The 17,891-nt window shown below is 38.3% G+C and overlaps 1 protein-coding gene across 5 annotated transcripts in view; it reads left to right on the plus strand.

Annotated features, from left to right (window-relative positions):
- The window catches only part of VPS13B (vacuolar protein sorting 13 homolog B), a 482,687-nt gene that overhangs the window by 445,263 nt on the left and 19,533 nt on the right, over positions 1–17,891 (plus strand). For all 5 annotated transcript variants that reach the window (XM_075705900.1, XM_075705902.1, XM_075705904.1 and 2 more), the window contains 13 exons: positions 827–982; positions 2,316–2,579; positions 2,734–2,817; positions 2,985–3,160; positions 3,656–3,826; positions 4,480–4,681; positions 5,694–5,882; positions 6,308–6,454; positions 7,528–7,811; positions 9,382–9,509; positions 10,114–10,313; positions 12,817–12,935; positions 14,125–14,948. In XM_075705900.1, the coding sequence (XP_075562015.1) occupies positions 827–982; positions 2,316–2,579; positions 2,734–2,817; positions 2,985–3,160; positions 3,656–3,826; positions 4,480–4,681; positions 5,694–5,882; positions 6,308–6,454; positions 7,528–7,811; positions 9,382–9,509; positions 10,114–10,313; positions 12,817–12,935; positions 14,125–14,948 (2,944 nt within the window). The remainder of the gene's footprint in view (positions 1–826; positions 983–2,315; positions 2,580–2,733; positions 2,818–2,984; positions 3,161–3,655; positions 3,827–4,479; positions 4,682–5,693; positions 5,883–6,307; positions 6,455–7,527; positions 7,812–9,381; positions 9,510–10,113; positions 10,314–12,816; positions 12,936–14,124; positions 14,949–17,891) is intronic.

A 17,891-nucleotide genomic window follows, 5' to 3' on the forward strand; every position in this document is an offset into this window, starting at 1 on the left:
TTGACCTACGTGGAACAGTACCAATTTTCACTACTCTGGCTTAAAGAATCTCCATGGGATAGAGGTAAGTGCGTATGGTGGGTAAATGGATGAAAGGCTCTTCAAATGATGAAAGACTATATTGCTCTGGAAGTGATTTAAGTTAAACTGGAAAAAAGCCACTCCTTTTCCGGAATAAATCACACAGGGAGTATAATTATGCAGTTAAATTTCTTCTCATGCAGTCAAGCTTGAACTTGCCACCACATTTGTGTAAGAAATGAAATGTTTCCCATCTCTCAGCAATATGCTAAGTTCTGCATTTAACACACACATATATGTGAGCTATGCAAGTATACACACAAATAGATTTGCGTCCTTCTTTACCTTGAAGGGAAGGGTATTTGTAATTTTCTATCTTATTCTGAAGGCCAAAAATCTGGCCTGGACCTGTGTTCCATATCACCTTGCTGGTAATAAAGAGGGTGAATTTCTAGAACCATTTCAAGGGCAATAAAGAAGAATCTCTTATTTCCTGTTTTATGCTCTCTAGTCTACATACCTCTTTTTTTTTTTGAACAGTTGTGTGCTGGATTTTTACCATTCTAAATACACTGTTAAAGCAGGTAATTTCTAGAAATGCGTGTTGCAGAGCCATCTTACGGTATTGTTGGATCTTCTGTTTGTATCTGAAATCACAGAATGAGTGAATCATTCAGAGAACTGGTGTGCTTAGCATTGCTGAGTTTTAAAACCAAGAATATTTCTCTGTCATGGGAATTCCTATCCTACTGCAAGACTTTTTTTCCCCAATTATGTACTGAAGTAGTAATTGCTTTCTTTCCAGCTGTTACACATCTGTATTGAAGGCTGGGGAAACTGGCGGTGGTCTGAACCATTCAGTGTGGACAATACAGGGACCTTTATTCGTACCATTCAGTACAAGGGCCGGACAGCATCACTTATTATCAAGGTTCAGCAGCTCAGTGGAGTGCAAAAGCAAGTAAGTATTTGGTCCAGTACGGAAAAAATAACATAAGTAATTTAAACTGTTATCTATTCCCGAATTAGTCACCTTATTATTTATTCCCGCCTACTGGGATCTGCAAAAAAACAAGTATAACAGTCTTCTGGGGGCATTTTCGGGAGTTTTTACAACTCTTTTCTTCACTTTGGTATGAATCTTAGTATTTAAAAGCTCAATTACCACCACATATTTTACATGTTCCAGTAAACATCCCTTTGCGTGGTTTGACAGTGCTAAGTTGCACAATCTCTTGCATGTTTTAAGCTCTTGAGAAGCAGAATTTTTTTTTTTTTTTTTTTTAGGAAACTGTTCATATCTTATTCTGGCTTGTAATTCAGGCCTTTGTGTTGTTAAAAAAGAAAGAAGTAATGACCAAATTAACATTTGAAAATGGGCTGCAGTGCAGTAACTTTTCACATGCTATCTTTGTAAAGAGATCTGTAGTAACACTGCAGTCATTCTGCTGGCGCTGGCAGAAGCCAGAGCATGTGGTGGACATAACATGTTCAGCTCATGGATATGGCAGAGCGCCTTATGTTGCACAACAGAAATACAGCTGATCGGACAAGAACAGTGCCTGGTGTCACTGAAAGCCCTGCTGAGATTTTGCTTGGTAGGTTGTGGCTATGATGTGTGCCCTCAGTAACGAAAAGCAAATGAAGATGGTTGTAGCAGGGATATGTGTGGAATGCTGTTCCTTGGTATAGCTTAGAAAAAGTCAGATACGTGTTCTATGATAAAACAATTCTTGTGTGATAGGCAGCAACAACTCTGAGCCTAATTTGGTGATTTTCTAGGTGGGTGCACTTACAGAAATATGGTACAGCCATTTAGTGGAATTATAAGCTTTAAAACAGCAAACGTACTGAAACGTCTGGACTGCTGGATTGTGATGGGAATGAAGTGTCAGTAGAAACCTTTCTTCTGAAGTACATCACTGTGCCTGCTCAGAAAGGGCTCAGCATTCAGAGACCATCACGGTACTCTTAAAATGCAAACCAGAGCTATGTCAGCTGTAGGCAGTACTGCTGAGTTCAGTAGGAATGAAAGCGGATACGTTACATGTTTCTTTCAAGCCCGGATACTGCCTTAGCAATATTCCAAGCGTTTTAATGCCTAGGTTTCTATGAAATTGCATATACATGTGGCCAATAAAAATAATGTTTTACCATTCACTGCCTTCAGCAGTACTTAGGAAAACTTAAAATAGAGAGATTATTCTTGTACAGGTTTTCACTCTATAATTTAATTTTGACCTTTCTTTTTCACAGTTGTTTATCTATCAGTTGCATATTTTTGTGTGTTTTAGATCCTAATCTGTGGAAGACAGACAGTCTGTAGTTACCTTTCTGAAAGTATTGAACTGAAAGTGGTTCAGCATTACATTAGTCAGGATGGACAGGCTGTTGTTAAAGAACACATCAACCGCCTTGCAGCCAAGCAGAAGTTGCCTTCCTATGTCCTAGAAAACAATGAGCTCACCGAGCTGAGTGTGAAAGCTACAGGAGATGAAGACTGGTCCCAAGACGTATGTCTAAGTTCTAAACATACAGAACACAGCACTGTCATTCAGGTATGACTAGAAATAGGTATATGGAATATAGGATAAAAAATGTCCGAGAGAACTGGGGAATTTGCATTGAGACTTCTATTTGATATGATGAAATGTTGAACATTATCATCCTGAACTAATTTTAGTCTAATGCTGCTGCTCTCTCTGCATACAGGTACCATCTTCAAAGAGTTCAATTACATATGTGTGGTGCACAATTTTAACTTTAGAGCCCAACTCTCATGTGCAGCAGCGATTAGTAAGTACATTTAATGCCTCTGAAATCTAAATGTTTATGCCTTACATGTCATATAACAAATTAAGGGCAGAGTGACCCATGTTAAAGATTTATTAATAGCTTGTTTCAACAGTTGTAATACTGGAATAAAATTAGCCTTAAATTGGTATATTCTTTTCTTTTTGCAGATTGTTTTCAGCCCTCTTTTCATTGTAAGGAGCCATCTTCCAGACCCAATTATCATACATTTAGAGAAAAGAAGCCTGGGACTGAATGAAATGCAAGTGATGCCAGGGAAAGGACAGGAGAAAGCACTGCAAAATATTGAACCTGATCTTACGCACCACCTGACGTTTCAAGCCAGGTAAAGTACTCGCTTTCCTTGAAAATGGTTCATTTGTATGGAAAAGAAGGAATAATTTACACTTTAACTTCTGGTGCATTTTTTCCAACTGTATGGCATTTGCAGAGGAGATGCAACAGAACAAGCATATGTGGCCTGAAATGATATGATAGGAAATAGTAAATTTGGTATAACTATCCTAAGCACATTGGCATTTGTTTGCTTAAGCAGTCCACATTGTGTTTTGAAAAATTCCTAAGCGATCTTGAAATGTTTTTTGAGAATACTGAAGAGTTTCTAGGGTCTCGGACACAAGGTCATTACAGTGGCATAACAAATTCATGCAGGTCAGTTAATGCTAAGGAACTTGTTAGACATCATAATTTGATTCATTCATGATTACCTTGAGAGTGTTCCTACCGCAGAGTGCGCTTGGAAGGCTTCATTAAAGAAAATGTTAGAGCTACTAATGCTTGGTCTTGTTGCATAAGTGACTGAATCTCTTTTCAATGACAGGGAGGAAGATGATCCATCAGAGTGCGCAGTCCCTATCTCAACCACGCTAATTAAACAGATAGAGACTAAATCCCATCCAGGTGGCAATGTCAACCAAATACTGTCCGAGTTCTATGGCACCACTAATCCTCCCCAGCCTGCGTGGCCCTATAATAGGAAGGATTCAGACAGGTAATTCTTTGCTAAACCTTCTTCATGGTTGTTGCATTGCCTTTTCAAATAAACTGAAATCACATTCAAGAAGAGTATATGTGATCAACATTGAATATGTTTTCAGTAATTACATGATTCCTGTATGTAAGCTGCAGAATCTGCTGCAGGTGGGAAAAAATTGAGGTCAGCCTACGGGCTGCCCTTGATTACACTGAGAAGATTGCATCAACAAGGATTAAAAAAAATGGAACCAAAAAAATGCACCTTCTTTAGCTCTAGAGGCTGTTGTTTATTCAGTAGCTGTTTGTTTCGGTACAGAAACAGGGAGTTGCTATAGGAGTTGCTTAAAAAAATGGAAATGTGATTTTATGACTACAAAAGTCACAGGTTTAGTTCTGAAGGATAGCGGTAATTCTGTTAAGGTGTTTCCTTTATTGACCAAATTTAGGTTGAGCTTATGCAGTTAAAAATACGTCTTTATAGCCTACATGTAGCTAGATCTGTCTGACAGCACCTCAGTATGTTCCAGAATGATAAGGTAAGAGGAGATTGTTTTTCTGTTTCAAAACCAGAAAAGCCTTGCAAATTTCTGAAAATGACAGCTTATCATTTGTGATCTTGAATTCATTACTCCTTTGACTTTATCTTTTTGTTTATTTGTTTTTGAACAGCAATGAACAACTCTCCCAATGGGATAGCCCAATGCGGGTAAAGCTGTCGGTGTGGAAACCGTGTGTTAAAACTCTGCTGATAGAACTCCTGCCCTGGGCTTTGCTTATCAATCAGTCCAAGTGGGACCTCTGGCTGTTTGAAGGCGAGAAGATTGTTCTTCAAGTACCTACTGGGAAAGTAATCATACCTCCCAACTTCGAGGTAACTTTGCCATTCACGTTAACAGGCACAATTCTGCTAAACGTTCTGATTCTGAAGAATGGTTATTAATCCAGATGATTCCCACTTTCCAGTCACTGTGTCTGTTAGTCGTATGATGAGGGGTAGAAATAACAATAGAAATTTGCCACGCTGACTGAGCCGCCGAGTGGGTAGCACGATGTACTTCATAGCAATGTTTGAAGAGCAACATGTCGTAAAGATGCACAGTAAAAAATTGCCTGTAAGACACTGTAGGAAGACCACCTGCATGCCATCTGATTCAGCAGCCTTCTCTCCTTCCTCGCAATTCAGCCAATGAATCTGCAATGTGGGCATAACGTAGCAGCCCAAGTAAATTGCTATAAAGGCCAAATATAGGCTTTGGCCCCTGCTGTGCCAACCTGTCATTTGGGAAGTATGTTGACCACATTAGCAAAGCTGACAGCCTGGAAGGAATGTTTGGTTTGAGAGTGTTTTAGGTCAAGTTGTTTCATAGCTTGTATGCTACCAGGAATGGTTTGATAATGAGATAGGGTGAATTACAAGCGAGGAAGATTCTTTAGGATGCCTGCCTTCCTGAATTCAGAGTTTTGTGTAATGGATCTTCTCACATACCTTAGCTTGGCCATGCACACGCTTTTTTATTACAACCCCAATATTCTTTATTTTTCAAAGAATTAAAATAATTTGACACAGCAGCTTGTCAATTCCAATTGGACAATATGATACTTCCTGTTTATTTTGCCATCTTTTTTTCCCCCTCCATGTATGTCTGTTAATAAACAAAAGGTCTGCCTATTAATGCATCTCAGTGTAGACTATGGTCTTGATTCCAGTGTGAGGATCAGTCCCATATCCACATTGTGGTTTCATCTATCCTTATACCACATAGAAAGTGACAGAGGGAGAACAGGAGGAAACGAGATTGACTTCATACTGGAAACTACATTTAACTCTAGTAGAAGCATATGGAATTGTCAACAAGCAATAATAAGTCATTTTTCACTTGCAGGAAGCTTTTCAGGTTGGAATATACTGGGCAAACACTAATACTGTGCACAAATCAGTGGCAATTAAACTGGTTCATAATGTGACCTCCCCAAAATGGAAGGATGCCGATAATGGGGAAGTAGTAACGTTGGATGAAGAAGGTTTTGTTGAAGCTGAAATAAAACTTGGTGCTTTTCCAGGTCATCAAAAGGTTAGAAGAAAATTATTATGATTTATAACTTTATAATTTAAAAACAAAGTCATATTGCAGATGAAAACAATCAAATGTATGCAATGTGAAAGCTCCTCCCTAATTGTGATAATACATGTAAAACGTAATGAGAGTATAAACAATGTTTGAAGTATAATTTAAAGAATTTGATTGCCGAAAGCATTCTGCCCAACTCATCAAGATAATACAATATCTCCTGGAAAAGGAATTAATGAATTCTCAATCTTGTTTGGAAAACATTGACAAATGCAACTTCAGAAGTATGTGATGTGGCTCCAGTTATGAAGTGCATGAATATAGACAGGATTTCCACAGTTGAAAAGAAAATGGCAGTTCTGTCACTGTATTTCAGTACCTTTAGTGGTTTTGTGTGTGACCTCATCATCGTTTTTATTATCTTACAGTTGTGTCAGTTCTGCATTTCTTCAATGGTTCGACAAGGTATACAAATTCTACAGATAGAAGATAAGACAACAATAATCAATGATACATCGTATCAAATCTATTATAGGCCACAGCTTTCTATTTCCAAGCCCCACTCAGGAGAAGAGGTAAAGCACTGTGGATACTGTTTTTATTTGTCATCTGTGGTACATGGGTGTTTAGATTTGTATGGTCTCAACTGCATATAGCAGAGCTTGAACAGAAATCTTTAGACATAATAATGATAAAGTATTTTATATCATTTTAATTTAAAATATAGAATCCTGGATAAATTCAACTCCAGTAATTAACTGTGATCAGAAATCTGTGCAAAGCAGGAGATTCGTGCACATTGCGGAATTAGTTCTGCCTGTTCTCCATCTGTTCAGGCACTAATGGCCATTTCTGTAAAATAGGCAGCGTAATCCGTAGTAGCTGTTGAAATTGTTCTCAGAATTTTTACTGAGTTCGCATGTAAAAGAGGTATATTGGCCTGGCAGGCTGAAAACTTTTTGTTATCCTTTTGGGAAGATTCCAGTTATCTGAACAAAGCTGCAGAACTAGAGACGTGCCCAAAGTTTATGTATTTCAGCAAACTGCATCAAATCGTGAATATCAGTTTTCCAATAATCGCACAGTATATTTAAGGACTAGCTTACAGGAACCAAAATGTATGCATGGTCAATATATTTTAACCAACCATTTATACATATTTATTGAAGATTACATTTATAGTAAAATATGTGGAAAGAATTCTCAGGGTCAAACTTGCTAGAGGAGTTGGCAGATAAACAAATTTTTAAAGTTCTTCACATCAGTATCTGCATTTGTGCATCATGCATTTTGTGGCAGTCTTATGGGATGGGGAATTGGAAGAATGTTGAGGCTAAAATCCATTCTTAGTTTTCTATCTATAAATGGATTTTCTTCTCACAGTTATGTTACAGTGATGTAACTGTTGCTTTCGGTAGAGTTATGTTGTGCAACTGAGAGTGGACTGTAGGTAACTGTGCTCAGTTAACTGCGTAAGTATACCTGAAGACAGAATTTGGCCAAATAGCTTTTAATGCAGTGGACTTAGTGCAACCTTTAGTTGGTTGTGGTCAGTTGGCTGCTTGAGAGTGTTCTGTGCAAGATCAACATGAATAAACGTCCTGTTAGGAGCCAGCCTGTCGTGCTACCGCCATCTTTTTCTTTCCAGGACTTCCACTCACCGGACAGTACGGTGTTCGGCGTCAGTCCAGCCGGGGCACCACCCAGCGAGACGCTGAGCGCTGTGCCCTGCTGGGACCTGATGTCGGACACCAGCCCCTTAACTTCGGGGGCCCCTCTTACTGAAAAACGCATGCTGCTGAGTTTCAGTCCAGGTGGCTGCGCTGGGAGTCGTGAGCTGTGGAGCCTACCAGCTGTCATTAAACAGGAGTTTCCTAGGCAGAGCGTGGCAGTGCCCACAGGGGTTTGTAGTGAAAGTGGATTTTGTACCAGGTACTGTACACTGAACAGTCATGAATAATGAACTTTGCTTGTTGCTACCAAGCCTCAGCTAGTAACAAACCATAAGAGATTAATGCCAAAGCCAGAGTAACGCACGCCCCCCCGTATATAAAGACAAGTCTTACTTTAATTTAAAAATCATTATCTTTTGATGGTTTTGAGGCTTTTATTGTAAATGGTTTAATGTTATGACCATGTACAAGTTGTACAATTTTTATAATGTATGGGCTTCTATTTTTATACATGCACACAAAATAAGAGCATGAAAAGCTTATATTCGAGATGGTGGTCTTTTTTTAATTTGTGGATAACAATTTAAGAGTTCAAGGACAGTGTGAAATAATACAATACAAAAATTTAGGTTTTGATTGTAAAAAGGTAAAAATGTATTTTAGTAATAATAATAAGAGGATAAACAAGAAAAGCAAAAAAGGGATGAAACTATTTTGAGACTACAACAAGGAAAGATTTCCAAGTTTTAAAGCTTGAAATACCCATATGCATGTGCATTCCACTTAAAAACAAATGCATCCAGCTAGTTAAAAAAAACAGTCCAATGACTTGTCAGATGCCCAGCTTTAATTCTCAGACCTGATATCTGAATCTATTCATGCTTATGCTGGTATAAACAAGAAACAATCTGCTGAAATTAGAGAAGCTACATCAGTATATATTACCAGCCATATGATCTTTCTCTTGCCTGAAGTGCTTGATATCATTCAAACCCTCATGCAGTTCCTCTGCAGAGTCTAAGAGGTATCATTGTGGATACTAAAGATTCTCATGCAAACTTCAGATTAAAAAAAAATTTAAAATGCAAAAAACAAGGAAAGGATTCCTTATAATTCTGAGACAGGCATAGAGGATCTGATGTTCCTAATCAAATTTTCAGACTGTTTGGATTTTTAAAATCACCATGAGGTGACGTTTTTTAGAAATAGCCAATAAATTTGCACAAGAAAAAAAAGAATTTGTGTTTATGTGTGAAGACATTTTATGTAGCTAATGAGTAGAACTAAATTAATTTCTTTTCATTTTGGAAATTTATGTAGTGATGATCCATAACATTAACATTTGAAAGGGCAATACCATTGTGGATCATTCTGGGGGAGCAGTCAGTTACAAATTTATGTATTTGTTAAAAATATCTTTCATGTGTATCAGAGAAGTATGTATGCAAATTCTTTTGGAAAATTTTAAAGATTTGTGTTGAAAATTTGTGTCTACAATCTCATGTTTTTAATTTAATAATAAATCTCTGCTGGCTAGGGCTCTCGTCTTGCAAACACACGTGCTCAGTTGAACTCATGAGTAGTCTCTGTGAAGTGATTTCTTCTCTAATGTTGTTTTTTGTGCTATTTCCATGTGTTCTTCTGTTTAAATATAATTCTCAGTGGAGATATGTACTTGCCTAAATGTATATAAATATCTGTGGAATTGGAACTTGATCATAAAGGACCTTACAGATGCTAGTTTTGAATGTTTTTAATTGTCCAGAGTAATAATATGTAAAAATTTCATCCAAAACACGCATAATCAAATATATCTGCTTCTGTTTTAGGGCTATAGCGCTGATTAATCAAGAGCATCTTGGCGTGACATACCTAACACTTACAGAAGATCCTAGTCCTCGTATAATTATCCACAATAGGTGCTCCGTTCCATTGCTTGTAAAAGAGAACTTCAAAGGTAGGTAGTATACAGTAATTAGAAACAGTGCACTGTTGTAGTATAAATTATTTTACTGTATCTCCAATACAAAGCTGAGTTCAGTATGTGTTTTGGTTACAACAAGAACTCGATGCCCTCATAAAGGTCTATCTCAAAGTGGGAGACTCTGGAAGATACTGAAGGCTGGAAGCTAGTGGAGCTAATCTTGAGGTCAGGAGTATGAACCTACATGGCTCCAGGCTTTTGGGTCTCCCTGGTTCCAACTGTCAGGGTGACTTGGCTGTAGGAAACTAGTAGGCAGTGGAGTTTTGTTGACATCAGTTCAATTCCATGGAACATTTAAATCTCCTCCGATTTGCAAATGTAACACAAAACATATTGCCAAAATTCCAGTTACAGTATGTTAATGATCAGTGGAACATTATTTATGTAAATCTTAGTGACATACTAAAGAAAAGGAAAAAAACGTGAGCACGTAAGTTTCCAACCAATAGAAAAGTTGTGGGTTTATTTATTAGTAATATTTCAGACAGAAACTTCCTCGTTTGTGTAAGCATAGGTAAGTTTTTATTTAATACGGATTTTAGAAAGCCCTAATCTTTTATATTTTATAAAATTTTAGATACGCCAAAGTTTGAAGTTTATTGTAGAAAGATTCCAGCTGAATGTTCAGTTCATCATGAACTTTACCATCAAGTCTCCAGCTATCCAGATTGCAAAACAAGAGACTTGTTGCCCAGCATTCTTCTGAAAGTGGTGTCGTCCGATGAATTAGTAAATGAATGGAGTGATTTTGTGGACATCAACAATCAAGGAACACAAGTAAATCGTTACAAACTATTTCCTAGTTCACAGCATAAATGGTTGTCTTCCTGACCTGCACAGTATATTGTTCCTCTGCAATAAGCTATCCTTTCTGTTGCTTGTGGCTTTTTTTATTTAAGTCTTGGGAGCTCTCCTTCCTGAGCCCCTTCCTGTGGAAGTTTTAGAATACAGATTACCTTCTTCACTGGCTGTTTTTAAAAACAGCTAGATCAAAAATACAGGCTTTCTAGCACTGAATTTTTTCACTTCTTTTTAATCAACCTGGTGTTCCCTGGAAAAATCAGTCTTGAAAATTTCTGGCCCTTATAAGCAAAGACTGCCACAGGATCCAGGAAAATCCTTCTATTTGGTCACTTAATTATCACAGGATTTTTATCTTTACATCTTGTAGGAATCATCACTGTCATTCTCCTTCTGTGTCTTCACAGAAGCTATGCATGTCTTTCTAAAACAAAACAAACCCCCCTTTTCTTTCCTTCTGTTATTTTTCTCCTGTTTTGAGGTAAATGAAAACTTCCTTGACTGGAGTAATTCTTTTTGATGGGAATTTTTTCCATCTTTGAAGTCATTAGTTTACATGGAATCAACATAAACTGCTTGGCTCTTTGAAAGAAATACTAGTTTCAGATGTTTTCCCTGGGGACCAATCACAAAATGCTCTTGATTATTGAGTGTTATGTTATATAGCAAGTAGTTCAGTTTCATTCAGCAAGGCAGTCAAGCAATGCAAGGTTTCAAATTTCAGTCATTAATGTTATGCCAGACCAGGGTTCTTTATAAGTATCTGGCTCCTAGAAGGAATTAGATGCTAAGACAACATTTGGGGATCATTGTCTACTTGAAGAACTCTCCAAATAAAAAGTGTAGCCTTCTGTTATTGAAGTTTTAGTGTTTACATGTAGAGAATATCCCCAGGACTTCTCAGTCATTCTCTTAGAGAACTATAAATATAAGTAAATAAGGAATATGCTAATAGCTTCACATACAGCTCGGTTCAGATAGTGAAATAACTGGAATTTAGAGGATCTTAAGTAATTTGTACTCTTTCTACCTAGTCACAGATAGGTACTTCTCATCCTATTAGAAAGAAAATTTTATTAATTTACTAAAATTAAGGTATTTATCATCAGAATCATCTGAAATTGGAATCAAAATGACAAATCTTTAAGATCAATGAGGGTTTTTTAGAATAATGAGGGTGTATTGAAAATTCAGTAAATGTCCTTTTTTCTCCAATTCCATCATGCAGGATTGCAAGTCTCTTTCAGATAAGCAAAAGATTAGAACTGACATACTGAAATTAGAAATTCTCTTATATGTAATTCTCAGAAGAATCAGACATAATTTGATCAATTTAATTTAATTATCTGTACAAGGTTACTATAAATAGTGAAATGAGAATCAGTTTAAGTGCTGATCCTACTAAATTTCCAAGTGCTTTTCCTTCTGGTGACTTGTTAACAGCGGTAAAGATTCTTCAAGACAAACAACTGTGCTAGCCCATTATCATTGTGTTATTCCTTGAGTTTGCATTCCTTTAAATTATAGCTTCTGTCATTACAATCTAGTAAACAGTTGTGTTGATAGTAGCCCTACAAGAAAACAGAAGCCAGCTTGCTCTAACAAGGACTGCTGTGAGTTTTCCAAACGTAAAAAGACCTTAATCTTTTATATTCTGGAAAAACACAAAGTCTGCACAGAAATATTGCCAAATGAAGCTCCAAAAACAATACATCATTTTTTTAAGTAGAATATTTATTCCTAAGGACAACTTGTTCAGAATGAAAGTTTTTGCATCTGTAAGCAGGACACAAACCTGTTGTCACATTCCTATTTTCCTGCCTTTTCAGACATTTTACACTTTCCAATAGACTTTTGCCATTTCTTTGTGGCAGCACCTTGCTTGTGAAGGTGTTATCACCAAACCAGTTTAGATGGCTTAAAAATGTGTTCAGTGTTGAGTTGTTAAGCAGGTCTTCATGAATCCAAAGTGTTACTTATTTTTTTTTGTCTTCATGTGTTTTGCATCATGCTATCAGCCATTCATCTAACCAGCTCTGAGCTGGGGCATAGTGACATAATGTTAATTTAGGGGTCTTTTTCTGGAGGAGAAGACGGTATTTTGTGGTGCTCCAGGAACATGCCTTTCTCCTTAATCCAAAATCACAAATTAAAATTTCCTATTTATTCTTTTCTCATATAACCTCCCCCCTCCCCAGCACGTCTTGCTTATTTCTGGAGAAGTTGTTTCTTATTAAAAGGCATTCAGTTATACAGTTAAAGAATGAGGTGCAAATTTCATCTTGCTGTACAAATGAAATACTTAAAGTGTCAGAGCTGTTACTTTCTGAAGTATTGAAATCTGTTTGTTTTTCCTGAACAGTATCATGATTCGAGTAAAAGATCTCAACCAGAAGGCATTAATAGGATTAATTCAAATTACGATGTTGAAAATAGTAATTTCAGTAGCATTCCATATGTTTCTAACTCTCTCCACTAGATTGTGTTCTTAACTGGCTTTGGCTATGTTTATGTGGACATTGCCCATCAGTGTGGAACAACAGTCATAACCTTGGCACCAGAAGGAAGAGCAGGACCTGTCGAGATCAACCTCAACAGGTACATAAAGCACATAAAAGATGATAAAAAGCATTGCCAAACAGTGCTGAGAGGTCAGTCAGCTTTCTAAGAGTTAACTGACTTACTAACGTTGGCTTAACTGTTTGTTTTGTTTAATACTGCTGCATGCTCTGTGGCATATGTTTAGACCATATGTTATGCTTTGTATATCACAGTTAAAAAAGGACAATCTAACATCAAAAGTCATGTCACTTTAGGGTAAACACTAGATGTCTGATACAAAAAGAAGTCCTAAGTTGTTCATTAAAAAAAGACACTTTCCATCATAATTAATTTTGAGTGTGTTCATCAGTTTAAAATGTATTTAGCTAGGTCCTGCCATCCATAATTGTACAAGCTCCCACTGAAATTGATAGGAAGCTTGATGTTCAAGGGCTTTAAAAATAGCGTTACAGTCAGTAATTAACTGTACTTGATTATAACACTCTTCTTTAGAAGATTTTCCAACACACCACAACTTGGTCCTCAGCTCCATTCAAGTGCAATTATAACACTACCCATTTCCAAGATGCAGAATGCCTGGCCTCCAGCAATGCTATTACAATTAGAGTGGAATTTGTTGTACTGTTTTTATTTGCACTGTAATTAAGTATTAATCCCCAAGAAACTGGTCATCAGTAGTACATAATAGTCCACTTGCTAGTTAAACTTGGCAATGGGCAGTTAACACTGGAGGTGGGGAGGCCCTCAATGCCATTGGTATAAAAATGCTGTGGTGGCTTCGTTGGAGGGCACTCACTGTGTGTGGTGTGAAATGAATTATCCATAATAGTAACCTTCAGTAGTGGCTCCCAGAAAATATTGTAACAGCTGAGGCTGTATGTGAATTATCAGAAAATTGTGTTTGTTGTCTGCTTTAATACCTGGCTCTGTTGCAAATCCAGTAGGGAATTCCTGTGTATATAGAGACATTCCTGTTCAAACTGTCCTGTTGATTGATAAGAAAGAAAGAGAAACCTGGCATAGATGTGTAATATTAGAAGACCTCCTGGGTGGTACCCACTGTGGTGATTAAGGCTGCCAGATCCCATTAACATTAATGGGACTTGCACAATGAGTTTCCCATGTATTATAGAGAATGTCTCTCCTGATAGTTTTTTGAGAAAGCAAGATGCCAGGTGAACTCAAAATGCATGAGGTAACAAAACTTCTTTTCCCTGCTGTCTAGAAGTCAAGAGCAGACCCTGTCACTGAAAATGTTCATCAGTCAGTTAAGTCTTGCTGCATTTGATGATATTACAAACCACAAAGTGTCATCTGAACTTCTGCGTCTCACAGCAGACAATGTTTTTCTCCACATGGCCCCAGCCACCAGCTACCTGAGACCCCTATCGCAGGAGCTCCAGCGGGACGCAGTGGACAGCCTCCCACAATTTCATAGTCTCCAAGTGTATTGTGAAGACTTGCAACTGGACAATCAGTTGTACAACAAATCCAATTTCCATTTTGCAGTCCTGCTATGCCAAGGAGAGAAAAATGAGACCGTGCAGTGGTCCAGAGTGAACAACCTCATTGTTTGTAACAAAGATTTGGAAAGCTATAAGGAAAACTGCTTTATAAAACTCTGCATTGCTTTTTCTGAGGAAGAGAATTTCATGTTTCATGTGAATGACCTCAGCTTTGAGCTCAAACCAGCTAGGCTGTATGTGGAAGACACCTTTGTTTACTACATTAAGACTTTGTTTGATACATATCTTCCAGAAAACAAAACCGCTTGTCAGTCCATAAATACTTCAGATACTACCCTGATACTGCCTGAACAAGTGAGAGAGCATGCAAGAGCTTTAGTCAAGCCAGTGAAGTTAAGAAAATTAACAATACAACCTGTTAATCTCCTTGTCAGTATTCATGCTTCGTTGAAACTGTATATAGCCTCAGATCACACCCCTCTCTCCTTCTCTGTGTTTGAGCGAGGACCCATCTTCACCACTGCCAGGCAACTTGTCCATGCCTTGGCCATGCATTATGCTGCTGGAGCACTCTTCAGAGCAGGTCAGTACTTTTCCATAACGTGTAACATTTTTATTAGGTACCAGGATTCCGTGATTGTCTCTCAAGCTGAATAACCTAGATGTTAGCCATACAATGATTGTTTTCCTCAAACACTGTTTGATAATGATATTTTCAGACACCTTTCATGTCCTGCCATACGACAGAACGGAAATAAAATGGCTGAGCAGACACCAGTGAAGATTTGGAAAGTTGTGCTAAACACTAGCCAGCCGCCTGAAGGCTTTAAGTAACCCTGAACGCAGCATAAAAATGTACTCTAGCTGGCTTAGGTTTTGTCATTTTATATTATAGCACTAGTCAGAATCAACACACATTCCTCACATAAACTCCCCAAAACTACATTTAATCAAATTATTCAGCATTTTGCTCTGTGTTCAGAAGTAAATTATAGCCCTGAATGTTGTTTTGTTGTTAAAACTCCTTTTGGCTGCAGTTTATGATTAGGAATCTGTCTTTCTTCATACAGCATTCATGCTAAACTGGCACACAGATGTTTGTTGTCCTTTGATCCGAGAACTATGAAGTTTGGTGTTACTAACTTTTTTCCATATAGGATCAATAGTGAGCAATTAGTCTATTAGGTTAGCAGGTACATTTTTTTACCCATAAATATTAATTTAGAAATAATGAAATTTGGTCTCTGCTGTGTGTTAGTGTAGAACAGAATTTGTACCTGAGACAGGAGGAAGCTCCTCCATGATGACACGCAAGTAATGTACTCCACACTGAAACATGGGATTTATTTTCCTGCAAATACTAATGGTCAGATTTTCTGAAATCCTGATGCTTCATTTGTGCTGCAAGCATAACTGCAACCTGATTTCTGTGCACAGTTTCCAAAATTGTACACGTGCATTTCAAGTATTTATAAATAGAGGGATGCTGATCTGGTCTTTCATGGTGTGCGTACCTGACTCGCATAGCTGATTATGACAACCGTGTACACAATCGTGCACCAGAACATTGTGCACTGATTCATTATTTTCTTGCATTATTTTGCTTGCAAAATTTGCAGGTTTTTCTTTTTGCTGCTTTTTTGGATTTGGTTTACAGTCAAATCCCGTAGTACAAAAGGGGAGATCTAGTTTCTTGCTAATGAAGAGTGAAACTGTGGCCAAATATGGTCCACTGTGTGAATGTTTCTCCCCACAACTGGGTAGGAGTGGTGACACAAGTAGTGATAGACTGCAGCAGGAAATTGGGGTTATACTGGCTTTTCATCTGCAACATCCCAGGTGAGGCGCATATGCTAGTGAGGGATTCCTGAGCCTGGTCTTGGTCTTTCCTCCTGTGCTACCCTTGCAGTGTGCAGCAGCGCACAGGCCACCCCTTGCTCTGGGCTCATGATGTAGCTGAAATCAAGCAGGTTTAAATATTAAGAAATAAGGTTTCCTTCAGTGGAACTTCTCTTCAGGAAAATACCTAAGCATATATTTAGTTACTACTTAAATCCCACTCAAAGCACTAAAACTAAAATGCATTTTTTGAAAGGCGTTACCATGATTAAAATGGTGAATTGTGTTGATTAGTGTTTGCTTGGACAAAGAAGATGCTTTATTTTGAAGAGTTTGTGACACTTGTCAAAAGGTTGACTGCGTCAACAAATTTAAAAAGGAGGAAGAAATGAAGCAAAAAGCTTTATATGGTCTGCAAACCCTGAGTCCTTTCCTCACCATGACGTGAGTTACACTTCTTGGAATGGTCTCTTATGGAAGAGGACCTCGCTCTCCTGCATTTTAACCACATTAATCTGCAAAGTGAGGGGTTGTTTGACTGCCCTTCTGCTCACCACTGCCCCATGCATAAATCGTTGTAGCATCTGCACGAACAGCATTCCTTATACAGCTACACCTTATGCTCCAAGCGGGATATAGTCTCATTTTGCCCTTAGCTGTGTGCAAGACCATTGCTGCCCTGTGGGAGGGGCCAGGATTTGCCCCAAAGCCTGCTAAAGGGAGTGTACCAGGCTGCCCCATATGTTGCAAAGCAGCGGCCAGAATCCATGTCTCGTAAGCAACGAATGGGGCTGGAGAGCTCTGCTCAAATATGCTGATTAGCATTGCTTGTCTCAAATCAGCAAAACTTGCAATGGAAATCTCCCATCCTTTTCTAATTAAGTTGGCTTCTATTTAAAAGTTAATAAAATTCTATTTAAAAATATTACTGGTATCTGCCAGATCTAACCCTACAGTTGCCTATAAAGAAAATAAATGCAGTGGCTCTTTGCTAATATAGTCATAATTATTTCATATTAGTGGATATAATTACTAAGCATACTTTGGGAAATGGTAACCTGACTTGATACTGTATTTCTGCAAAGTAAAATGCAGCACAGAGCTTATGAATTGAGTGATTATTCCTGATTCATCATTTTCCTATTCCCAACTTACTCCCAGGCCTTCCTCCTTGGGTTGGGTGGGCCATGCCGGCAGTGAGGACCCATTAGTTTTGCTCTGAGCATTGGCCAAGGACCGTCACCCTTGCTGCAGGTTGCACGTTCCTCCCGTGCACTCTTCAAGGGTGAGCATGCGCCTTCCAGAGCTTCCCAAAACTGACAGCCCACAGGCCAGGGCCAGACTGCAACAGCCCATCCCTGGGATAGCAGGTAGCCCCTCAGCTTTGTGTTTCACTGGTTTCATTCCTGGTTTTAATCCAATTTTCATTCCTGAGCGCGCTGGCTGGCCAAACAGGTGAGTGGGGTTGGAGTCTCTCATGTCCCAGCCTGACAGTGCCTGCAGAGCAGCAAGGCATTAATCCGCGGTGCTGTGCAGCCCCTTTGCATCACCTCATGCCATCCCAGCACTGCCTCAGGACAAGGAATGCCAAGGGCATTTGGTGGAAAAAAAAGAAAAAAAAAAAAAAAGGCTGTTTGTAGGAGATTATTGCAACATTATTGATCAGAAAAAGCAGAAAGAACATCTC

The sequence above is a fragment of the Pelecanus crispus genome, chromosome 2 (genome assembly GCF_030463565.1).
Source record: "Pelecanus crispus isolate bPelCri1 chromosome 2, bPelCri1.pri, whole genome shotgun sequence".
Taxonomy (NCBI): Eukaryota; Metazoa; Chordata; class Aves; order Pelecaniformes; family Pelecanidae; genus Pelecanus; species Pelecanus crispus.